Source organism: Podarcis tiliguerta (assembly GCF_965153285.1).
Source record: "Podarcis tiliguerta genome assembly, chromosome: 2".
Taxonomy (NCBI): Eukaryota; Metazoa; Chordata; class Lepidosauria; order Squamata; family Lacertidae; genus Podarcis; species Podarcis tiliguerta.
This window is the reverse complement of record NC_139535.1, coordinates 89,803,679-89,829,419: the sequence shown is the minus strand read 5'-3', so window position 1 is coordinate 89,829,419 and position 25,741 is coordinate 89,803,679. Positions and strand designations below refer to the sequence as shown.

The following is a 25,741-nucleotide window of genomic DNA, read 5'->3' as shown; positions in this document are numbered from 1 at the left end:
CTGGCTTGCATTGTGCACAAAGTTTCATTTGGTGTGTTCTCAAAAATAATTTTTAAAAACATTCACCTGAAGTAGCCTAGCCCAGAATGCTACATCCCATTCTGTGTAATGCATAGGATGGCTCTCTGTGTGCTTGTTTATTTTCTTGGCATCAATCAAGTCTATGTTTAAATGGAAATGTCGAGGCTGGTTATTAAATGGTTAGGCCCTCCTAGCCTTGCATTTTACGGGACTCCCTAGTTCTTAATTCTCATTTCCGGTTGCTGGTTGTTGGGTTTCTGCTGCTTGTCATCTCCATATATCTTCCCCTGATGGAAGGAGAGTTTTACAGCTGACTCTAAAATAGCAGCTCAGTCTTAGGAAATGATAGAGCCTTTCTTCTTCCCTGCTTGCTACCATCCTTTCACTTTGTGCTACATTCGCCGCTGAGACCATTCATCTGATCCAAGCAGTTATGCCATTGGAGAGAGAGAACGAAGAAAAAAGGCAGGCATAATTAACTTGGCCAGGAACAGTCATTGAGCTAGAAGTTCACGGATGTAGAAATGGTTCTCGGAATTGGCATGCATGAGGATGGGGGGAGGTGACTTAGAAAAGAGCCCTGTGTATAAATAAAATATAAACCTAAGCCTTGCCTTACAGTACTGTGTGATTTAATTTTTAAAAAGATCAATTCATGCTAAGGTGATCTATAACTTTAAAAAAGAAACCGCTCGTAAACATAATTTGCCCTAATCCAGTAAGGGAGATTCCCTTGTCAGATTTGGAATTGTGCATGCAGGCTGCGTTATGAAGGCTGCATTGTAAAGCCTGCTTTGCCAGGAGGCTTTCAAAGGCACTTCCATGCAGACTACACAGTATAGGTTGTGTGTGCGTGCCTGTGTTCCGCTTCCCATCTTATGCCAATGAGAACACACAAGCTAATGATTTCAGCTGCCATTGTCATGTGGATGTACACCAATGTTGTCCACCACCCTGGGATCTTTTGGTAAAGGGCAGTATATAAATCATTTAGGCCATGTTGAAATTATTAGACTATGCTGGCTCTACCATTAGGCAGAGTAAGGAGGTGGCCTCAGCTGGCAAACATTGGAATGTGTGTGTGGGAGCAGCAGCCTTCCTGCCGTTCCCCTTGAACTCCCTTGCTCTGTTGGATGATAGGGCTGCCCTGCCCTGCCCACACTGTCTGCCCTGGGCCCATCAAAGTTAGCCTGCCACCCTCTGGTGTGGTTGGGGACACTGTCCCATCAACTGAGCCGAAGCAAAAGTCGGCTTCCAGGCATTGACTTATAGGTGCAAAATGAAGTTGCTGCTCTTCATCTTGGGCAGCAATATTTTGGGCTGACACGTTACTGACTTAAAACACAGCTAGGTTACTCTTTTTTCAATTCAGAGCAAAGCTGAGTTGGGGGAGGGGAACACATAAAAATGCAATATTTCATTAAAAAACAACAACCAGCAGGGCAGATGTGAATTATGGTTAACACCAGCGGTGCACCACTTCCCACAGCAACAAAGCACCCAATGCAGAGTAAGCAGGACGTGTGTACACACCCCGAGACTGTTAATTGCCATACAAAAGAAGTGCTGAAAGGGAAAGTGTCTTTCCATCATAGACAGGATGTTCTTTTGGTATAGCATAACTTCTTTGACTCTCAGTAGCCTCAATCCTATAGGAAGGACAACCTTCACCCACACAACTATAGCTGTGCTCTAGATGTGGCAAGTAGAAATGATCTGTTTTCTTACGTTGCCTGCAATCCTCCTAATAGTAGCTATTGCAAAGAACCTGAGTCAGCTACACGAGCAAGAAAGTGCCATGAAGTCCTGTCCCTTCAGAAAAATGGCATGTCTTACATAATGGAAAAATAAGTGTGATTGAGGAGCTAATTTCACGTGGCCTCAGTTCCCCTTGGTTGGCTCATTTGCTATTCCACGTTTAAGTCCTTGTTCATGAACACAAATTAGAAACTGAAGAGAGTTTGTATTTTGTCACAAGATACCAGTAACTGGTTTAAAAAGAGGATGTGGGAAACTGCACTCATGGACAGATGCCTGACTAGCTAAGCAGGATATGTAGGTCTGTGCCAATAAGCAACTGAAATAATTCTACATCCTCAAGTAAGACCGTAAGGTCTTTGGTCGCCTAATCTGTTTCCCAGAAGCAGAAGGCAGAACAGAAGTACAGGACATGTTCACAAGGGGAGACGTTTTGAGCAAAGACTATTGCATCAAATCAGCCTTCGCCAACTTGGTGCCCTATGGATATTTTGGACCATAAGTATCGGGCTAGAGGGAGATGTTGTCCAAAATATCTGTAGGGTATCAAGTTGAGACAACACACACTAGTTCCAACACCTAGTTCATTGGATTGCCTGTTTTTAAAAGAAATCTGACAGACAGAAATTTAGCAGGTGATGCTTTTTGCAGATGAGGTTATGGGGGCAGCTTCACTGACTTAATTTCAGCACACTGGCTCACTAGTGAAGACACAGGAGCAAGGTCAGTTTAAAGTTGGCAGTCCTAGAATGTGATCTCCCATTATAATACGCTTACTAAACTGGTCCAGGTGATAGAAACTGGAGGTTGAAAGGAAGCAGCACCAGGTATAGAGTTGGAGAGTACACAGAAGTGGTCACGCCTACCTCTGCAAGGTTGTTTTTTATACATACATATTTGCATGCATGCATACATAGTTGTATTTGCATGCTGCCTTTCCACAGTTCAAGCAAAGCTCAAGGCAGCTTACAATATGAAAAGCATTACAACATAACAAAAGTAGTCATAAACAATAAAGCATTAAAAATACACAACTAAACTGAACAATTTCCACATAAATAACAAGATCTAAAATAAAGATAGCCCCCCAGAAAACAGCAACAACCCCCTTCCAAATAGCACCCCAGTCCAAGAGTCTGTTCAGCAGTCTCAGCTTTTGTAGCTGGAGTCAGTCCAGACCCACTCTCCTAGTCCAGGTGGGAAAAGGCCTGCAAGGCAGGGAACAGGTCTCCCGGGGGAGAGACATTGCAGAAAGTCACACATTTAATGTTTACTCCTTCAGTATTCTGATAAAATTGTCCCTGCTGCCTTTTGAAACAAAACAGTAAGATACTGTGGGGTTGGTTTTTTTAACTCCTTGGTCTATACCAACCTGTCAAATGTTCCAGGATCGTAGCTGGAAAGCTGACATAACTAGCTACCATAAGGGAGACCCCTTGGAGGCACACAGTTGACTAAAAATATCCTTTCAGTGCACTTCATTGGTCTGAAGGTCAAGCATTGCTAACAACGATTAGGAAAGAGATCAGTTCTGTGAGTGCCCTAATAGAAAACTGTGTGTGTCCATACCTTGAGTAGGACATGCAGTTCTAAATGCTCTACAGTAGATCTAATAAAAAGCTGGAGCATTTCTTTCATAGTTTCACAGGCCATATAAAACCAGAGGGGTGCAGCCTGATGAAAATGAAGGCTATCATTCTCTGTTACCTACACACTTCAAGTGTGTAGGCTTGGCAAAATTTCAGGCCAGGGTTAGTTTTCAGCAGGCCTTTATCTCATTGTTGTCCTTTGGGAGGGACGCGGGTGGTGCTGTGGTCTAAACCACTGAGCCTCTTGGGCTTGCTGATTGGAAGGTCAGCGGTTCAAATCCCCGTGACGGGGTGAGCTCCTGTTGCTCTGTCCCAGCTCCTGCCAACCTAGCAGTTTGAAAGCATGCCAGTGTAAGTAGATAAATAGGTACCATTCCTTCAGCATAATGAAATCCTGCAGAGCTGGAGGCGATTGTTGGAGAGACACTTTGTTCTGAGCATCAGCAAGCCAGGTGGAATTGTACATGATTACTGGTTGTACTCTCTGCTATAAGAAACTGCTTGCTTCCAATATGCTCTGCTTGTATGTTTGCACTTGCACACACACACCTTATCAAGTATTATAAGGGTTCTGTAAATATTCAGTGTTCCATCTAATTTAAATGAAAATTGACCTTTTAAGGGGCTAGCTCTGGAACTTCCCCTTTTCACATTTTCCTCCTGACCAGATATATGGATAAACTCTTCTCTTTGGCTGTAAACTGACATGAGCATCCCTGTGATTTAACAACATAATTTAGAAAGATAACCAAGATCTGGATAAATGCACTGAACATTTGTTTCCAGCAACGTTCCTTTTTAAAAAAGAGAAAAATAGCTTGATGCTCCAAGATATTCTTAGGGATAGCAACAGTTACCTCAAACATGTGGTCATTCTGTCTCTTTCATACTAGGAAGAATAACTGTGTGCAAAGAAAGTTGTCGCCTTAAGTCATGCCCAGATTTTGGAAAAGAAATACAAACCACAGAAATCAATTCCGCTTACATAGTTACCCTTACCTTCTAAAGAGGAATTAAATCTACTTGTCATACTATATAGTCCCAAACTCGAGCAGCAGCTTGTGTGACCTATATCCTGTTCAATGCATCTTACATCTTGTTTATTGTTTTATTGCATTTAGCCAGTGTGGTATAGTGGTTAGAGTGTTGGACAAGGACCTGGGAGATTAGGGATCAAATCCCCACTTGGCCATGAAGCTCACTGGGTGGGCCAGTCACTTCCTCTCAGCCCTAACTTACCTTAAAGGGTATTGTGGTGCAAATTGAGGGAGAGAACCATGTGCAGCACCTTGAGCTACTTGGAAAAAAGGTGAGATATAAATGCAATAAATAAACAGAATCATGTCATTCCTCAAAGGTGCTCAAGGTCACATGCATGGTTCTTCCCTTAATATTATCCTAACAGCCACCCTGAGAGCAAGACCGAGAGACAGGAAGAGGCCCAAGGCTTATGGCCAGGCTAACATTTGAACCTTGGTCTCCCCAGTCCCTGTCCAACACTTTGACCATTACACCACACTGTCTCTCAGCATTACCTAGTCAGTCATTCCTTTTTCTTGGGAGTTTCGGTCCTTACTCAGGCAGAAATCTGACGGCAACAACTGTCAATCACTGTCTTGGAATTTCCCAGTGAAACAAAGTTTGGGAAATTGTTGCTTTTTGCATTGTGTTTAATAATAATAATTTAATAATAATTATGGCGATCAATTTTGCTTCAGGTTCTGAATTTGCCTGGCAAACAAAAAGCATCCATATTATTGGTTGTGTATTTGAATGCTTGATTTAACATCTCTTAAGATCCATTGGGTATCCAGGGACGCGGGTAGCACTGTGGGTTAAACCACAGAGCCTAGGACTTGCCGATCAGAAGGTCGGCGGTTCGAATCCCCGTGGCAGGGTGAGCTCCCGTTGCTCAGTCCCTGCTCCTGCCAACCTAGCAGTTCGAAAGCATGTCAAGGTATAAGTAAATAAATAGGTACTGCTCCGGTGGGAAGGTAAATGGCACTTCCGTGCGCTGCTCTGGTTTTCCAGATGCGGCTTAGTCATGCTGGCCACATGACCTGGAAGCTGTACGCCAGCTCCCTTGGCCAATAAAGCAAGATGAGTGCCGCAACCCCAGAGTCGGCCACAACTGGACCTAATGGTCAGGGGTCCCTTTACCTTTACCTAATATCCAGTGGACTCTGTTTTTGGTATCTAAACGGAATCGCTCAAGTAAGACTCTACCTTCCCCCCTTTGAAATGCAAACGAAAGGCAAACTGGAGCAAAAGCTCCAAGCACCTTCTCAGTGAATGATTGCCTCCGGCAGCTCACTTTTATTTAGGAATCTGTGCTACATCTTTCTTTCCAGAGTTGTGTGGCTCTGCTTGCATCAATGATAAAATCAGCTCCCATGAGCATCTGACAGCAGCAAAGAGGCTGCTCGCACCTGAAGGCAAAAAGGATATTGAAAACTGTTGGGGGCGAAGGGGCTGATCTTCCAGATTTTACACCATATATGAACGAACAGTGTAGACACATTCACTCCTTTGGTATCCGCAGTGATAAGTTTGAAAGTTGCTGGTAGTGCCGGAAAAGGAACCAGGGGGCAGTGTGATGTAAGAGGAAAAGCAGAGTGTTTATTCAAGTTTGGGCACTTAAAGGGACGACGTCAAAAACCTTTATTACAATGCATTAATATCTGTTGGGTGGGGCTCGACGCGGATGCAGCTGACGGCTTAGTCTCCCAGGTGTTGCGGGTGCTGTCTTAGTGCTGATCTGTGCTTAGAGCGGGTGCGGTGGAGAGGTCTCCGTGGTGCTTCTTGGCCGAGGAGTTTCCGGTCGTCTTGTGCTGCCGGAGCTGGCCTTGGTGCTGAAACCCTGTCCAGGCGCTGCAGCTTTATGGATCAGTAAAAGCTGCAAGGTTCTCGCTTGCTCAGCACTTCGCAGTCCCAGGAAACCCAGATCGTCAACAACCGCCCCCCTCCCTCCCGCACGCCGCCGCCTCCCGTACCTCTAGCCTAGCTTCACTTCAGGGCGAGCTCTCTTTAGATGCGTTTCTTTCGCACCTTTTCCTTCTCCAGGAGAGGAGGAAAATGTAGCAGGCTTGAGTCCGGAGAACTGCTGCGCTCGCTTGCTGCATTGAGGTCTGGCCCGGAGCCGGCGCTTTTAGCATTGACGCAATAAAATTAGCCTGGAGAAGAGAAATGGAGACGCACTGGGGATATCAGAGCGGGGCTGGCAGCCCTTATGACTACTCGGGGATGGGTGCCAATGGGACTGGCATCCAAAGCAGCACTTACTACAATGAGGACCTTCTGCACAAGGTACAGATGTGTTTGGGGGGGGGTAGTTGTAGGACGTAGGGCAGAGCAGAGAAAGAGTTAAAATTAGAAGCACTGCATGAAACAACATCAAGGAGACAGAACGCTATGGTACAAAGGGACGGAGGCTTATTCAATGTGATCTTTATCGTTTATGCCTGGTGCTTTAGAAGTTGAATGTATGGGACAGGAAGTGTTTCACATCCTGCTTGTGAGCGTCCCAGAGGCATCTGGTCGGCCACTGTGGGAACAGAATGTTGGACAAGATGGGTCTTAAGTCTGATCCAGCAGGGATGGTTAAAAAGAACCCCAAGAAAAACTGCAGAGTTCTTAAGGAGAGCAAGTAAAAGAGATAGGAGAGAATTTGGTGCTGCATGTAAATTCATTGCAATTGCATACACTTTTATAGGGGAGGGGAGGGAAGTTTAAACCAGATCCATCAAACGGAAATCAGCTGTGGAAACTAAACCATGATTTGTGCACTGCCTTTTTTTTAAAAAAGGACTCTGGTTCTAAGCTTGCATATTTTCATATAGCAGCTCCTCTGAGCTCCCGCTTAAACTATCCAAGTAAATATCTGCAATGTTTGGAGAGCCCAAAAGATGGCGAGAACGAGTCCTGAACGTGATGGGACATTAATGCCAGGCTGTGGCTTATTTATAGAACCCCATGAAGAACAGCACTGCAAGAAACTTCCAATTTGCCAGCAAATTACAGGGAATGGATCTGTTTTTGTCTACTGTGTTGTTGACACAACACAGCTGTTGAACAACAACTGTTAGTTAGGCCCCTTGTTTATTTCCAAGGACTAATTAGGATAATTTGAAGAGGAGATACAAACAATCATTGAATTTAAAGAGAAATAGGGTGTGTTGTCTAAAACGGACCCTAAGGGGAGTTTTTGGAAACCTGTCATGTGAACTATGTGGTTCCACCCTGCAATCAGAGTCTTTTGGGTGGAAGCCCTCTCTTATAGTGCCTGGGCAGCTTCTATTCTGGATAACAGGATTGTTGTGTCTCTGTCATCCTTGTGTTCTGTATCTTTCTGTAGTCTCTCTCTCTCTCTCTCTCTCTCTCTAATAATAGCCTGCAGTCCTCAAGCCACTTATTCCTTACGACTCTAATAGTTCCTGAATTTAATAAGGCCTCACCTCTATTAACTCAACTTAATGGGTTTGATGGCTGCATATTTCAGCCATGCAAGGTTCTTGGTCAATATTAAGTTCTTGCTTCCAAATGCATCCATTTGTACCTATTCCCATAATCCAGTCCTACATATCTAAGGTGTGTGGCTGTTGCTTCCACAAGATTAGCTCTTGGGATGGATTGATGCTGGGGTTGAATCTTTAAATGCTCTCTGTGGTTTGGGTGTTTGTGAGCCAGGTGAATTGCCAGGCTGCCTTGTTTCCCTTGCCCCCAGTTGGTGATAAAAATAAATACAGTGGTAAGGTAAGGTAAAGGTACCCCTGCCTGTACGGGCCAGTCGTGTCCGACTCTAGGGTTGTGTGCCCATCTCACTTAAGAGGCCGGGGGCCAGCGCTGTCCACAGACACTTCCGGGTCACGTGGCTAGCGTGACGAAGCTGCTCTGGCGAGCCAGCACCAGCGCAGCACACGGAAACGCCGTTTACCTTCCCACTATAAAGTGGTACCTATTTATCTACTTGCACTTGGGGTGCTTTCGAACTGCTAGGTTGGCAGGCGCTGGGACCGAGCAACGGGAGCGCACCCCGCCGCGGGGATTCGAACTGCCGACCATACGATCGGCAAGTCCTAGGCACTGAGGTTTTACCCACAGAGCCACCCGCATCCCCAAATACAGTGGTACCTCAGGTTAAGTACTTAATTCGTTCCGGAGGTCCGTACTTAACCTGAAACTGTTCTTAACCTGAAGCACCACTTTAGCTAATGGGGCCTCCTGCTGCTGCCGCGCCGCCGGAGCACGATTTCTGTTCTCATCCTGAAGCAAAGTTCTTAACCTGAAGCACTATTTCTGGGTTAGCAGAGTCTGTAACCTGAAGCGTATGTAACCTGAAGCGTATGTAACCCGAGGTACCACTGTAAATCACATACGATTTCTATAATATTTTACTGAGTTTTAGATATTTAAAATATTGGCTCATGAAGTCCAGTGCTGGGAAAGTTCTGTGATGTGTGAAAATACTGGGTTGTATCTTGTGTTAGTCCTACTACTCAGTCCTACTCAGTCATGTTCATTAATTTCAGTGTGTTTATTCTATCTTAGGTCTGTTAATTTCAGTGGGTCTATGCTAAGAAAAAACTTAATGGGATGCAACCCACCATTAATGTGTGTGTGTGCGAGCGCCTGTGGTGTCATCTACCCCTCCCATCAGCTTCCTTGACAATTACATGCTTTAAAATTTAGGTGATAACTTGTTTGCTGTGTGACATGTTCTTTCCGTGAGTTGGTCTGCCTCTAGGACAGAAGCATCAGTTCATTTCAATCCTTTGTTTGAAAGAAATAGAAGCAAGGCTTAGACCCTTTTTAATTATTCCTTTGGAGAGCTTTTCAAGGTTATTATAATCAAGGAGATGATGGGGCTCTTGTATACCACCTGAAGTCAAACCCCAGTGCACATGTGACCTGGACTTCTCAGAAAACTGGCTGTTGTCTTGAAATTCAATTGCTTCCTTTCATTGTCTGGCTCATCTTCCCTCTTGTGGCTACATCAGCTCTATAAGTCTTGATATAAATGGGTTATTGAAGCCTGCACCTTGTCAGAAGCTTGTCAGACCAATTACAGGAGTACCAAACTTTTAAGGCTTCGTTTATCGTGCCCCCTGCCTTCTGATGAAGTCGGAGGAGCACCAGCAGTCTAGCTGTCAGCTCATTGTAATGTTGGCCTAGTTCTCTGGGCCAACTAGAAGTGACGTTGGGAAACCCATAATCGGATCTTCTTTGATATTTTTTTAAATGCTAAATGAAGCCACCAGAGTGAGGGTGGAACCCATGGCCCTTCCAGATATTATCGGACTCCAGCTCCCATCAGCCCCAGCCAGGATAGCCACTGGTCAGGAATGATGGGAGCTGTAGTCCATCAATATCTGAAAGGCCACAGGTTGGGTTATGTTCATCCACTCAACAAGTGCCAGAGTCAGAGAGCAGGATAGACCAGCATAGAGGTGACTTTAGGTTAGGAGGAGGAGGAGACTTTCAGAAAAACTAACAAAGCAAGCAAACTCTGTTTCATGCTCTGCAGGCAAATGAAATGTGGAAATATCCTGAGTCATGAGCAAATCCTTCATAATACTCAATTTGGTAAACAGATTATGAACTGCAAGAACCTGGTTTCAATTGCTTTACTCCTAGGAATATTTCCTTAGTATTTGGCACCAGTTCATTTTCCCTTCAATAGTGGTGGCTGCCCCTGGGACCCTATTAAGGGGAGGATGGGAGATTCCAAACTGTGAGTGAAGGAAAATATGAGATGGGAAAACCTTCTAAGTTTCTCTGTCCTCTCCACCCTCTTCAAATTGCTTTCACATTTGATAATTAATGGGATACTCCTTTTTTAAACTGATGCAGCATTGATGTGGGGTGCAGCTTCTGCTCCTGATTTAACCAGCTCCTGTGCTGAGGAGTGCTTTGTATGGAGAAGTGAGCTGTAAAAAAAGGAGAAACGTGATGTGAATATGCTGTAGGCTGCTTGTTAACGTTTTTGCAAAGCCCACAAAACAGCGGAGTGAAATGCCCCATTTTGGAGAACAAGTGGGACTTGACACACTTTTGGAAGGCAAGTTTCCCCAGCAGTGGCAATGCCCAAACAGGAAGTGGAACAAGAGGTTGCCGCTATTGCTGTCCTGTGAGCAGAGCCCAAGGCTCACAGGGGAAGGCTAGAAGTGTCTGCTCTATGTTGGCAGGAATTCAAGGTACGTGCAGGACCTTGGAGAGCTCACAAAGTCCTATACTCCTGTCTGTGCAAATTATTGTCTTTGAAGCTGTGCAAACGGTTATCTCTGTAAGTACCTAGATGTAGCTAGAGCCTTATATGAGCTGGCTGGATTTCTCATGTGGTGAGTCCCACCTGCTCTGGAGGTGCTGGTTATTAAAGGGTCCTCATCTTTTTTTGCAGTCTTCAGGTTCTCTGGGTCTGGGGAGATGGGCGCTGTGGGAGACTCACCCTCTGAATTAGAGGGGGGTGGTAGAGTTGTGTCCTCCAGCCAGATGATCCTGAAGAAGGTCTTAGTAGTTCTTTCCCCACAAGCAGATCTAGAGCCTCATCTTCCTCTGTGTGGTCCATTGCACAGTGCATGGTTCCGAGGTGGTAGGTCAGTGGTATAACTCTTGCACTAATATAGCCAGCCAATTTGGAGAAGCAGTGTTTCCTATGGGGATCAATGCAGTGACTGTCAGGAGCACAACTGAATCTACCTGCCACTTGCAAGTTCTTCAGTATGGAGGCCCCATTAGCCTGCACTGGACCTGTCATTTTTCTGTGCTTCGTGTATTTGTTGTAAATGGGTTATAAATTCTAGTGTCTTGGTACCAGCGAGGAAAGTGCTCATATTGGAGCATAACTGGGAAAGGAATACTTATAATGATTTGATATCACAAAGCTGGCTCAACCCTGCAGTGAAACTGCCAATGCAGCTTCCAGGACTAAGGAATTAAGGTTCAGCAGCTTTATATCCAGTGCCAAAGAAACTCTAGGATTAAAAGAACACTCTTGTCCTCTGGGAATTGGCCGAATGGAAATACTGCTGCTAGGTTCCACTGTATGCTATATATTCTGGTGCATGCATTTTATTTAAGTGCAAGTTCCTGCTCGATTTCCAGCAATTTTTCCTTCACTTTTTTTCTTGCCTATTACACTGCAAATGAGCTTGCAAGAAAGGTAGGTAAGCAGAGCACACTGAAGGGCTTATGTTTCACGAGCAAACTGGGAACAAACTCTAAGCATGTGGCCCAATCAAATGGAAACTTCTGATGCCAACTTCATCTGGTGGGACTTAATGTTAGGATCTTGGGCACTGTGCAGCAGGAAACCAGGAACGAATGCTTCCCGGGTAGCACTGGTTTTTTATATAGGTCAGGTGAGATGAGATGGGATATCTCAGTGTGTTGCCAGCTACGTGGATGTTACTGTGTAGAATGGAGAAGAATGGGACTATGGCTCTGCTCAGTTTTATTGATTCTGCTGATTTTATGGGTGCTGCTTTTACTGTTGTGTCATTTGTGTTGCATTTGTCTTTTATTGTATTTTGTTTAATTTACTCTAAGTTAGATCCTGCCTTGTAAGTTCATACTGAAGGGTTGCCTATATAGTTACTGAATAAATACATAAATGCCTAACCATTAGTCCTGTGGTTCCCAACATGGGGCACGCACCCCACAGGGGGGGCAATTTGATTTTTAAGGGGTGCAATTCCAGAATGAGTTATTAACAGATAATGGCCTTTTAGGCTTCCTCCACATAAATAGGAGTTCACTTTTTGAATAATAAGAATTATATGTCATGGGGATGGGTGGGGAGTCAGGATTTTAGAGATGCTTAGCTGGGGCATGGCCAAAAATAGGTTGGGAACCACTGCATTAGTCAAAGCAAATCAGAACATATACCAAGCTGGACTATCTGGTGGCCAGTATCTTCTCTACTACAGAGCAACGGCCCTTTCCAATTAAAGGATACCTTACTATTAATCACCTCTTCTCCCCCTTGCAACATGTCCCCTAGTATTTTAAAAGATGGCGGTAAAATCGTGTCAACACCTAAAGTTAGAACGTTATTATTTTGTGCCCTTTTAGTTCATTGTGGGTTTTTCTTTTTTCTTTTCCATTTCAATTGTATTCATTTTGTAAACCACCTTGAGAATATGAGGAAGTGGATATGTCTTAAGACATTTGAAGAACTGCAGGCTAGATTGTACGTTCCCTCCTAGCATCTCCCTTTCTTCCTTCTTCTGGAGAAACTGCAGTTTGCAGCTGAAAAACCTGACTGAACTGCATGATTCGGTGATAAAAATAAAATTCTGAATAATATAACGAAGTTCAACCAAAGGTTGTGGTTAGCACTGTGTGTTACTTTCTGCTTACCAAAGGTGGCTTCATGTGTTCAATTTTACAACTCTATATTTTGTAGCGGGAGAAGACAAAATTAAGGAGAGAGCTATACTGTATGTAATAATGAAACTGTGTGGAAATGTTTGTGCATTCGTCCTGCAGGGAGACTGTGACACTGCCACAATCCTACATGAGTCTGTGTGCAATGACCTGGATTTTTCTATCTTGGGCTTGATGTCAGTCCTAAGAAGGGCTAGGATTCTGCACCAGCGCTGCCCAGAAAAATAGGAGGAGGATTTTAATTTATCACGCACCCTAAGGTTCCAGGGCAGATTATAACAATTTAAAATAGTTTAAAGCAGTTTTAAAAACTTAAAAAAAAATACAAGCACACAAAAAATATTTGGTGTGCACCACTACTAGGATTAATGTGGAGTTCCTGAAGGGGAGGCAACATATACCATGATCTGGATTTGTATGAGTTTATTTATGCAGGTTTTATTTATGCAGGTTTTATGTATGCAGGTTGAGCATAGGCAAAGGCAGACAGCTTAACACTCCGGCAACAAATTCTCTTCAGAGAGGCAGCAACACTGCCATCCCATCTCCTGTTACCTTTGTTGTTGTTGTTGTTTAGTCGTGTCCGACTCTTCGTGACCCCATGGACCAGAGCACCTGTTACCTTACAGAACCCTTAAATCAGCTCATCCCTCTCTGTGTATCTCTCCCAGGTTAACCTGGCCTCAAAACTGCAGTTTCTCTTCTGTCCCCTTACCATACCCTCCAACATTTCGCCGATGAAAATAGGAATGTCCAATTCAATAATAATTTTATTCTTTATACCTTGTCCATCTGGCTGGGTTGCCCCAGCCACTCTGGGCAGTTTCCAACATATATAAAAACATAATAAAACAAACATTAAAAACAATTTGCCTATACAGGGCTGTCTTCTAATATCTTCTAAATGTTTTATAGTTATCTCCTCTCCTATAGTTATAGCCTCCAACATTTCTCCAACAAAAATAGAGATGCCCTAAGGAAAAGTGGGACATTCTGGGGGTCAAATCAGAAACCATGATGGCTTCTTTAAATCTGGGACTGTCCCTGGAAAATAGGGACCCTTGGAGGGTCTGCCTTACATCTGCATGCACAAACACACATGCACACAATTAGTCTTTACTGGGTAGGTGAGTATGTCACCTCCCAGAATCTCGGAGGTTTCTCTGTAATTCAGGATGCTCCAAGCTCTCTGTACCAAGAAACAATTGTCTAACAATTAGCTCCTACAGAGAGACTCTCCTGGGCCATTAGCATTCCATTGTCAGGTACAAGACTGTCCAGGCATTGCCTTAAGGCACCCACTACTGATTCAATCCTGCTGACAGGTTACCCTTGAGGCAATGTAACTTTGGGCAGAAGGAAAAGGTTTCTTGCTTTAATGCAAACCCAGAGTGCTAGGCCTATTCATAGCAACCACATGGGAAACCCATAACAATGCTGTCCCCAAATACAGGGTTTCTGGGATTTGGTAGCAATGTAAAATGTGCATATTGACACTGGATGATTATGTCAAAATGGGAATTTGTGAAGCTGAGAACAAGGAAGACTGTGAACTGACATCCATGACTGGACATCAAATAATCTGATCTATAGTCCCATTAAGCTGGAGAATTTGGGAAATATCAGTGCGGTTCTGTCCTTGAGTTACATGAGCTGAATGCGGATAGGATTGCTACTAAATCTTTTATATAAGCATAACTTGAAAATGCTGAAACTGGTACACCCACATGGTAATGGAATAAAAGAGGGTGGTGGAGGCAGATATTGGGACATGCTGGAGGTACGGGGTGAGTGTAGGAATGTTCAGGGAGGCAGGAAAGGATATATTGTTTAATTATATCCTTTCCAACTTGCGTTAACAAGTTCTATAATTTAGCAGAGTAACATTCCCCTTTTAAACTTACACAGTGGATAGGTTTGCCAGGCTTGCTTAAGCCTCTAAAACAAGTTTCCTGGTAATTCCCCTTTATTCCCTCCTAAAAGGAACAGACGTGACAGTCTTGTATAAAAGGTATAAATTAGTTTACTCACATTTTCTCTTCACAGATGGATCCCAGAAGGCAGACTTAAGTTACACTGGGAATCTATCCCATAAGGAGATAGTGCCTTTGTCCTCTCTTGGCCAAGAGAGCATCTCAGGCTGACGAAAGCAAAATGGAGAAGAGAGAGGTGTTGTGGCCAGCCCTGTGCTTTTGTTACCTGCACAGGTGAGCTCATGCCCACCTCTGGTCACATGTAGAGGAAGTTTGTCCCAGCCCAGGAGGAAACAGGAAGTTTCTCTGCTGGCTGGACAAACATCCCTCTTCATGTCTAAACATGTCCACTCTAGGAACGTTGTATTTGACTGCTCTGTGTTTCACACCCCACAGTGAGAAGGTCAAAGAAGTAGCTAGCTTTCTCTTTAGGGGAAAGTTTGTATCTTTGTGGCAGAACATCTGCCTTCCATGCAGAAGTCCAAGTTCAATGTATCACATCTCCAGGTAAGACTGGGAGAGATTTTGTGTCTGAAACCTTGGTATTTAGGGATGATAGATGTTGTAGTCCCAGCAACAGCTGGAGGGCCACAGGTCCCCCATCCCTGCATGAGTGGCTTAAATGAGCCATTATTGACTCAACCATCCATGTATGTAGATGAAACTGGCCTACATTTCAGGGCTTTGTGAGCTTCTCTCATATAATGTCTGTGGAGCACTTGGGAGTAATGTACCCAGTTGGGAGTCTACAGGCAGGGAGGGTTATGATGGCAACATTCTGCAGATGGGGAATGTCTTCCAAAACAGAGGCAGAAAAACCTAATTGCTCTATTTTGCATCAGAACCTGTTTGCAGGCCTGAGTCACACAACCTTTATTGTTCCGTCTTTGGCCATGGTCAGTTTCACAGCCTGTTTCCTAGGGATTAAATTTATACCTTTTGGGAACACAGTGAGAGGTGGCAATTCTTAGACATGTAAACTCTGAATTTGTCAGGGTTACTTTGTCAGAAGTATAGGAGAAAACCTGAAACCCAGAATTGGCTCATATAATTCCCTTGTGGGGTTCATGCCGATTGCTTGCTGTCAAGCCAAACAAGGATGTGAGTAGCAGTTATTCCACTGTAATATATTTGGGAACTGCCATCTGCCTACTTATCTTTTCCGTTCAGAGGAATTATATTGGATGCTGTTTTAACTCTAGTACAACAAGCCGCCTACTATTAAGTCATTATGCCAGCTAATAGTGTATGCATGGGCCAAATATAAATATACTATTGATGTTTGGTTTCCCATCTCTTCCAAAGAACTTATGAGCCCTGCATGCATGCAATTTCCATTCATTTGAGAGCTAATGGTTTTGATTAATATTTAAGGAACAGAATATTGAAAGCCACCCTGGTGACAGAGCTATCCAGATCGTTTAAGTGAACTGTGGGTAAATAATGGGAGATTGAACCCCACACCATTCAGAGAAGCTGCGGAATATTTTCCAGCTCTTATCGATACAGCTGGAGAGCAGCCTGTTGATTTTAATCAGTCCTCTTGAAAGTGCAACAATGTGTTGCACAGCGGAACATGCAAATATCAAGTCCCTCCTGTCATGTGATCCCTTTCTTCTTGGCTGAAAAATCACCACGCATTTGAATAGCTGTGGGAGAGAACAAAGAGCCAAGCTGTAGTTCTTCTCTTCCTCTTCTCTTGGACGCCTTGGCACCAATGAATGACAGCCCACATACAAAGACCGCTCCCCACATCAAATGGGGGGTGCCTTTTGTATGGTCGAACGCAGCCCCCCCGGATCCCAATGCGGCTCCCGGCTTCATTCTCCCCAGGCTGGATACCTGGAGGTTTCAGGCCTTGGGTGGAATCCTTTAGTCTATCTTCCTAAATGGAGGGGGGCGTGAAGCGGTGACCCCCATCCCCCTTGTGGCGGTGATCACAGGGTTCCCCGTTAAAGGGGTCTTGAGGGGAGGCATTGGCCATATGCCGAGTGGTTGTCATTGCTCTCCCCTCCAACAGCTCTCTGCTTGAACATATGTTCAATTTAATAAAGTTGTGGCCAATTTTAATCCCATAGCATGTTGTCTTGAGTCATTATTCCACTCGGGGGTCAACTGGGAGGGGGTTGGGGGGTACTCCGCCTGTCCACGCAAACATTGGCTATGTGCACATTATACTGTTTGAAGCACAGCAATTCCCTCAAAGAATTCTGGGCATTGTATTTTGTTGAGTGTTGCTGGGAATTCTAACTCTGTGAGGGGTAAACTACAGTGCCCAGAATTCTTTGAGGGAAAGTCTGTGTTTTGAATGTGCTTTGAAGGTATAGGCTGGGTGCATGCAACCACTGCCTGTATCCTGCTACCATGCATTGTTTTCCAGAGGTCTTTACTTCTTTCAGTGGTGGGGAACCTGTGGGCCTCCAGATGTTGCCACACTACAATTCCCATCAGCCCCAGCCAATATGGTTCCTGTCTGCCTTTTCCAATCAGCTTGAAGTACTAAGCGTTCCTCCAGTGTGCTGTACACAAGAATGTTCCTGTACCATTTCCAGACTGTCACTATTTTGTGGGCCAGATTCAGTTTTGTACCAACAAATTTTAGTTGTGCAATGAAAGTGGATCTGGTGCTCTTCTGTGGAAAACCCACCTCCAAAAAAGAAGAAGCAAAAAAAAGCAAAATACCCCCCCCCCCAAGTTTTTGCAGTAAGAAAATGATGGCAAAGTACACTGGAAAGTGTGGTAACAATTGCTTAATGTGATGCCATCTCATGTCATATCATCTTCCCACAAATTTTGTGAAAACAAATTGGGGTGCGTGCTCAATAAATAGGTAATCTGGAGGAACCCCTGGATTACAAAAATGGCCAATGGGGTTTTGTTTCTTGTAGAAAACAAGGACTGAGGAAAGAAGCTGGTGTAATGCTTCTTTTTTAATTTTTTAAAAATATTTTTATTGATTTTTACAAATTTATATAATCCTTTCTTGAGATTCTCTTAATCTCTTGACTCCCCCCCATCCCCAAGTCTACACATCAATGCAGTTTCCATAATTTTCTTTTTTCTTAATTATCCATAAACTTTGTTACTTTAGCTGGACTTTAAAAATCACTTGTAATGTTTTAATTCGTTTACAATGGTCTCCTAGATAGGTTATAAATTTTTCCCATTCTTTTTAAAAGTCTTTATCTTCTTGATTCCTGAGTCTCTGGGTTAGTTTAGCCATTTCGGCATAATCCAGCAGTTTGGCTTGCCATTCTTCCCCAGTCGGGATTGTTGCTTCTTTCCACCTTTGAAGCCGATGTAATGTTTCTAATGCATTTGAGGACTCGGAATTTATTTTCCACCTCTGGCTGAAATAGGCAACTGTGCAGGGCAATCTTATACATGTCTACTAAGATATTAAGCCACACTGAGTTAAATAACACACTCCCAGGTAAGTGTGTAATAGCCTTAATTTTGTTTTTCTCTGTGATGGCTAGGGAAATGGGAGCGTGAGTTCAATACTGCAGGACAGGCTACTGGAGCAAGTGGAGTGAGTTCTGAAGATCCAAAGCCCAGCTTGTCATTGGTGGTAGCAGCCTCCTGCAGTCCTGACATACTTGCTTAGGGCTGGGATAGCTCACAGGTGCCCTCCAGATGTTGGACTACAAATTCCCATAAGCCTCAGGCAGCATGGTCAATGGGGAGGGATGATGGGAGTTGTAGTCCAACGAAAAACATGGAGGGTACCACATTGGCTACCCCTGTATTAGAGTGTGAAGACTATAGGACTTATTTCTGGGTGCAGACACATAAAAGATTGCATCATTAGTACCTCCCATGTTAAGTAGCAAGAGGGATGTTTTCAGTAAGCGAAGTATGGAAATGCAATATGCTTTTAAAATGATACGCACAAGGAAGGGGTGTCCTGAGCAGGGAGACCTGGCTGTTTAAGGATTCGGTATTCTGCTGATTCAGTTTTGCCAGCTTTAATGAGGACTCCTGGGGCCATTCACAAGATCCAGCGTCCTCTTCAAGTAAGGAGCAACTTAACAGAGTATCTGTTCCCAATTACAGAAGGAAATTCAAGCTCACGCCGCCATGGATATTTCCAAACAGCCTCTTGGGCAATAGTGCCTGGATACTTCCACTTTCTCTGCAGACGGGCCAATCCCCCAGCCAGCAAGCACCCACCAATGAAGAACTGTTCTGAGCCTCCAGGCTGAGCGTATCCTCTCCTCCTCCCCACTCCAGACTTTAGCTTTTGATTGGTTGTCTCACTATCAGAAACCACTTGTGTCCTGTTTCTTAATTGCACCCATCCCAGGATAATTTCCCAACAGCAGTTCTGAAGTTTTGAATAAGCACCGCAGTAAAAATCATGCAGAAATGCACACAGATTACAAACAGCTTGTGATACTTCATTGGCTCTTGAGATCAAAGATACCTTACAGATAGCAATGGACTCACAGGCAAGCACACAGCAGCGGTCGTACGATATCATGGCAGAACGTAAAACTCATTGATGTAAGAGAAACGGTGTGGAGAGCAAGGGATGCTTGAGAAGTCTGATTTCTGCTGATTCCAATGCAACTTGATCTGATCCGCCCCATCCAGATCACCCCATAGATTTTGCACTTCTTCAGATTTGTGATCTAGTTCTTGGTTTATAATTTTAAAAAATACACAGGCTTTTTAAATGTATACTTTAGGATTCCAAATGTTTGCAATGAAATAGAATGTGTTTAAATATTATCTTGTGATAAAACATTTAAATAATTTTCTGTAGCTTAAAAAAAAAAAGGACAAAAATGGAATGGCCTTAGGAAAGAACTCGAGCAAACCAGGCATGAGCTTGTTCCATCCCTGTCAGGAACCTATGAAAACATCACAGCTTATTAGACTGCTCCTTTGAGGCAGGCAGGCAGGCAGGCTTAGTTTAACATGGCTTCTTGACTGTAGCTTTCTTCCGAGGTTCCTGCAGTTGTAAGGATCAGCTACAACTCATCACAGGCCACTGGGGATCAAGTGTGTGGAGTCCAGTCATACCCCTATAAGTGACAAGGTGTTGCAACAGTCCATTATTGGAAGGGGAGAGGAGCAGAAAGGGGAAGTGTTCCACGAGGAAGGTCCCAACTATTTTTCCTTTTCAGTTCACAGTACTCGATAGCTGTCAGGATTTGAACTGGGTGCCTACTACATATTGGCGTACGTAGCTTCTTCAACTGGACCTTGAAAACTTAAGGAGGCATATGATACCTGTTCTGTAGCTGTAGGAACCTAGAAAGTGAAAAAACAACAACAGCACTGGTCAAGGAGGCAGGAACTATTGCAAGAAGACAAAGCATTGCAGGGTGCGAGGAGGCAGCGTTGTGTAGTGCAGGGGTGGAGAACCTCAGCCCCAGGGGCCAAATGTGGCCCTCCACACCTCTCTTTTTGGCCCTTGGGACTGTCCCCAGGCCACACCACTTACTGGCTAAGCTTTGCATTCTCATTGAGTGTTTTTGCCTGGCTGGCATATGTCCGTGAACTCCGATTATGCCTCTTGCTTGCCTGGTTGGAGGTGTGCAAGGGGTGTGCAGAAACAAGGTAAAATTCGCAAGTAGTTTGCGCAGAAGGGAATGTGGGCCTCCAGCTAAAACAGGTTCTCCATCCCTGTTATAATGGGCAGTGTGTTCTATTTGGACTGGGGAGAGTCAGACCCAAACCCCAGAAAACTGGGGGGTTCTCTCTCAGCATAGCCTATCTGACAGGGAGCCCCAAGTCTCAAACATGGAGGGAGAATCTCATCAACACTGGCAAACAGTCTATTCCAATGGAAAGAGCAGGGAGGCAGGCTCTCAAACGACAGTCAACCCACAAGCCTCTCAGAGCCCGTCAAGGATCCTGTTCCTTGGAGGAAGCGCAGGATAATCCCATAATATGCAACACAAGTGCACACACTCTTGGTTTGCATAACATATTGCAAGATTGTACTTTGGCAGAATTTGCTAGTAGGGGCTTGGAAACTGTAGTCATCACTGCTGTGGTACAGAGAGTAAACATGCATGATCTCTCTGCCATGAGGGAGTACTATTGCCATGGAAGTTCATGCCACTCAGCATCCCATGTCTAGCTTTGACCAACAGCGATGCTTCAGAAGAGGGAAGACCCAAAGGGACGGTGGGGAATGCGTGGTGTTGCAACCAATATCCACCCAAATTTGCTTTGGCCCACTCTTTTGGGAGTTTGTTGCATCATGGAAAAACCTCTGTCGACTGCAGCGCCACATTGTGACTTAAGGAGAACAGAATGTGTCTTTAAAGTCCAATATAAGCAGTGACAGTCACACTTTGGGGCACATGCATAGTAACTGACATGCTCCTGCGCTGGACCTAAGAGAGCTTGTGTGCATCTTGCCCATTATTTATGCAGTCCCGGCACTGCCAGACTTAATGCAGGCCAAAATGAACTAAGACCCATTTTGCACTACTAACAGAGGCATATATTTTGAGAAGCCTATTACGTAGTGGCGGTGATGGTCTGGGTTGTAATTTATGGCGTATGCATTTCCCCAGGGTTCTTTGTGAATCACTAACTGGGAAGTCAGTTGCACAAAGCAACAGGGGTCTTTCCAAAACTACCGTCTTTGTGATGTGCTCAAAAACGATATACGTTTTTAGGCGCTGCCCCCTTAACGTGTGTGGAGATCAAAGGTGGGCTATAAAAAGAGCAAAAAGCATTGGCAAATTTTCTACTCAAGGGAAGAACCTCTGGCTGAGAAGCAGAAGTCGAAGCTTTCATCACGGTTGCATATTCCACTTCTTCTGTGTGGTTTGTTGCTTGGTGGGAGCTGGGCGGAGCTGCCTTGTGGTGAGGTCTCTGCTTTGGCTTCTCAGTTCTACCAGAAGTATTGCCTTCTGCACGATTAGGAGCCTGAAATTAAACCAAAAACAACACGGTGTCCCATTTGGTATCTTTGAGCAGACCCCCCCCCATACCCCTTTGTATCTGTAGCATTATCTCAGGGTATGTTTCCCCAAGACATTTGCACGTGGCCAAAAAAACGCACACGGAGCTATCGCCTGCAATCTTGGTTCACAACAGGTGCAAGAACTGTCTGAGTATAGCACCACAGTAAGCTACCTGAAAGAAAATGGTACCCTATTGTACCAAGTTCCACAGAAGTTGTAACAGGATGTTCTGGGAGTGGATCAGCGTGGGTCAAGGGAAGTGGCCTTTTAAATGTTCCCTGAAACTACTCTTAGCATTCTGGGAAGAGCAAGAATTTGGTTCAGCAAGCCTGCTGAGGTTGAAGGCAAAAGTGAGGAGAGGAGAGGAGAGGAGAGGAGAGGAGAGGAGGGGACGGGAAGGGAAGGGAAGGGAAGGGAAGGGAAGGGAAGGGAAGGGAAGGGAGAAGTCCTTTTGCCACTTACCGTAGACAGGAGAATATCCCCACATGCTTTGGCAGCTGAAAAGATAGCAGATAGGCTGCAATGTCACATCAGTGTCTTAAAACTATTTTTTTTCTCATTTCATTTTAAAAGCAGGTCAGGGAAATAGGAAAACAAGCATTTGGAAAGAACGAGCATCTCCACAGTATCTTCACATAGCAGGAAGGAAAAGTTCTCAAAGGAGATGTGGGTAGCTGGCTGTGGAAAGTGGGTACAGATTTCCTTATCCCTCCTAATCCAACTTCTGTATTGGTCTAGGTTGAGGCAGATGTTTTGCATGAAGGGGCTGTTCTGTTCTTCCACCTCCTTCCTCTGCCTCAGCACAGCATCACCTAAACAGCAACGTGCTTTAGAAACCCAGTTTATTTTTTCAGAAAGTTTCACTTCTGCTATCTGCTCTTCTGCACTGCTACGTTTAGGTAGCCACAAATAAAACAATTTTCAAGGCCTCCATAAGTAGCTCCTGGGTGTGATATTGGGGCAATTAAAGCTGCATTGAGTGGCTATAGCTGGAGAAATATATTAACTGTAGTTATGATTGTATACAAGTTCAGCCAAAGGAAACATCTGTTCACTTATTTAAAATATTTTGAGCAGGCCCTTCATTGTGGGCTTTGAACAGCAGTATAATACTCAGTTTAAAAACATGAGATTCCACACCACTGTGTTAAAGGTAAAGGGACCCCCTGACCGTTAGGTCCAGTCATGGCCGACTCTTGGGTTGCGGCGCTCATCTCGCTTTATTGGCCGAGGGAGCCGGCGTACAGCTTCTGGGTCATGGGGCCAGCATGACTGAGCCGCTTCTGGCGAACCAGAGCAGCGCACGGAAACACCGTTTACCTTCCCACCAGAGCAGTACCTACTTATCTGCTTGCACTCTGATGTGCTTTCGAACTGCCAGGTTGGCAAGAGCTGGGACTGAACAAAGGGAGCTCACCCCGTCACAGGGATTCGAACCACCAACCTTCTGATCAGCAAGTCCTAGGCTCTGTGGTTTAACCTACACCACTGTGTTAGATTAAGCTTATTAAATTTGTGTATTGCTGCCTACTAAAAAAATAAGTCCCAAAGCAATTTACAACCAAGTAAAAAAGTGCAGAGGGACGTGGGTGGCACTGTGGGGAGGTAAACGGCGTTTCCTTGCGCTGCTCTGGTTCGCCAGAAGCAGCTTAGTCATGCTGGCCACATGACCCGGAAGGTATACGCCGGCTCCCTCGGCCAGTAAAGCGAGATGAGCGCCGCAACCCCAGAGTCGGTTATGATGGGACCTAATGGTCAGGGGTCCTTTACCTTAAAAAAGTGCAGAAAACAATGACGTCCCACTCCAATGCCAGCCCGGTAGGATAGCTCATATACAGGGTTGCACTGGAGGTCTTCAGTCAGTTTTTAACAGACGCGTAACCAGATTTCAGGAGTCTGAGGTCACGCAAAGTTCAAATGACCTGAAAATATGGAGGAAACCAGAAACGACAGTGGAGAGGCATGGGAGATGGAAAGGTAGGGGCAGACAGAGAGCATGAGACAGGAAAGATAAAATGCAGGGACTTCCTGCACACATCCACTCACCTTTTTGCTTCTTCAGGCTCCGCATTAACAGCAAGGCGGCTACTAAGAGCACCACCAGCACCAGAAAAATAACCGGCAACAGGATTGTGATGAAAAGGCTGGGATATGAAAAAGGCAGGAAGTATGTGAGACATGGTGCGTTGGTTGCTGCTTGTTCTTTGACACATAGCTCTGCAATGTGAATGGGACCTTCCTGGATAGAATTTGGAAGCTCTGAATCTTCCTCCGCAGGAGAGAAACCCCTTCGGTTTGTGATAAAGGGGAAGGATAAACTCCACTCCCTACTTTTGCTGCTGCATGACTGGGAGCTGACATCTCCAATGCCCCTTCTCCCTTCTTCTTGCAGATCTCTTTCCTTCTACATATGGAGAAACCAATGGCCCTCCTGATATTGTTAGACTTCAGCTCTCATTGGCCAGCATTGCCAATGATCAGGGATGTTGAAAATAATTTAGTTATTCCCTTAGATCACACTTTCCTCCAAGGTGCTCAAGGTGGAATCCATGGCTCTCCCCTCCCAATTTTATCTTCAAAACAATGGTGTCAAGTAGGTTAAGCTGAGGGATGTGACTGGCTGAAGGACATCCACTGAGCTTCATCCCTGAGTGGGGATTTGAACCCTGGTCTTCCTGGCCCCTAGTCCAACACTCTAACTACTGCACCACTGTAGTCCAACAACATCTGGAGGATCATTGGTTCTTCACCCCTGCTCTGAAAGTATCCTGCCCAAATCCCCAACTGGCAATTAGGAGAACCAATGTTTTCTGCTCCGTGTCAGAATTAACATAACATGTGAAATACTTCACATGGACTGCTCAGTGCTCAGCTAGCCTTTTGCTCCTTACACAAAGCAGCACTGTGTCACAGCAGAAGCAAACAGAAGCTGGAAACCACAAATGGAAATGAGCTGCACGTCTCAGATTTCCCTACACCAGCATTTTGACAGACGTCTGCTGTTCCGTGTGAGTCCTTACCCTGGTGGTTCGGAGTCTGAGTCTGGGCCTCTGGTAGTTACTGCTGCTGCTGCTGCTGCTGCTGTAGTAGTGAGAGGCTCTAAAACAGAGACAAAAACACAGACTTCATCCCACCTCTCTATATGTATATACCATTATATTGTACAGTCAAGTGTGTATGTGTGAAGGCATCATAAGTCCACCAGTTCCTACATCTGTCATCATTGAAACCGAACCTCACTCAGTTTCTAAGAGCCAGGCCACTTCCAGATGGCCAGTTAGTTGAACATTCATCCCAATCTGTTTGCATAAACTTTGCAAGGAGGTTATACAATGTCAGCTGTTCATTGAGCAGTCATTCGTAATCCTTTGCAGGGAAGCTGTGTGGCGTCAAGTCAAATTACTGCACACTTTCTAGTACATTTTCTTTCCTGCAAAAAGTCAAATTGCCAGGAGATTGGATTTGTTGCAGAGAAACATGAAACTCACTATGGCTGCGCCACCTAAGTTTCCTGGTCTGTGTTTGAATCCTGCCCATAAAATAGTCTGGAAGGAGTCCTGGTAAGACGATACATCAGCTTTCTTTCCTGTGCAAATAGCTGCTTGCTTGAACCGTTTACTGATGCGAGCAGTGTAATGGCTGGGGCTGGGGACTAGCATGAGTTCTCTGTTCCTCTTCTGTGGTAAGAACAGTATTGCGAGGAGAATCTTGTGCAACCTCTGATGTTACACACAGCCAACTGTTTGCATGAGGTTGCCTGACTCAGATCTCAGCCTCACAGGTAAAGCAGAGTCAGGTAACCTGCCTTCATGCTGGCACCAGCCTCAGAGGGGCAGAGCAGAAGGTTGAGAAGAAGAAAAAACAAAACACCTGTAATCCTTGCCCATCACAGGGCCTAGTATCCACATGTACTGCAATGCTTGAAGTCAAAATCAAAAAAGCACAATGGACAGAAAGCTCTACAGGGAAGCTGGTACAGAAGTGAGGGAAGTGGTGGTAGATTAGAGCAATGTTAGCATACCCTCCGACATTCCCCTGATGAAAATAGGGGTGCCAGAGTGTGGCCGTAGTCAGCTGACTCACG

General features: G+C 44.8%; 2 protein-coding genes across 6 annotated transcripts in view; one reads left to right on the top strand and one right to left on the bottom strand.

Annotated features, from left to right (window-relative positions):
- Nucleotides 1-25,741, bottom strand: part of LOC310672612 (polymeric immunoglobulin receptor-like) — an 84,290-nt gene that overhangs the window by 48,962 nt on the left and 9,587 nt on the right. For 3 of the 4 annotated variants that reach the window (XM_083430080.1, XM_083430077.1, XM_083430079.1), the window contains 5 exons: nt 24,678-24,756; nt 23,704-23,801; nt 22,120-22,154; nt 21,455-21,619; nt 17,776-19,984 (listed from right to left, as the gene is read on the bottom strand). The exons of the other annotated variant lie outside the window; for it this stretch is intronic. In XM_083430080.1, the coding sequence (XP_083286206.1) occupies nt 19,901-19,984; nt 21,455-21,619; nt 22,120-22,154; nt 23,704-23,801; nt 24,678-24,756 (461 nt within the window). In that variant the 3' untranslated portion in view covers nt 17,776-19,900. Of the gene's footprint in view, nt 1-17,775; nt 19,985-21,454; nt 21,620-22,119; nt 22,155-23,703; nt 23,802-24,677; nt 24,757-25,741 lie in introns of those variants that run through there. 4 annotated transcript variants of the gene reach the window in all.
- The window catches only part of RAB37 (RAB37, member RAS oncogene family), a 66,732-nt gene continuing 47,298 nt past the window's right edge, over nt 6,308-25,741 (top strand). Inside the window, exon 1 of one of the 2 annotated variants that reach the window (XM_083430094.1) lies at nt 6,308-6,674. In XM_083430094.1, the coding sequence (XP_083286220.1) occupies nt 6,555-6,674 (120 nt within the window). In that variant the 5' untranslated portion in view covers nt 6,308-6,554. The remainder of the gene's footprint in view (nt 6,675-25,741) is intronic. The other variant, XM_083430097.1, reaches the window with a different exon arrangement.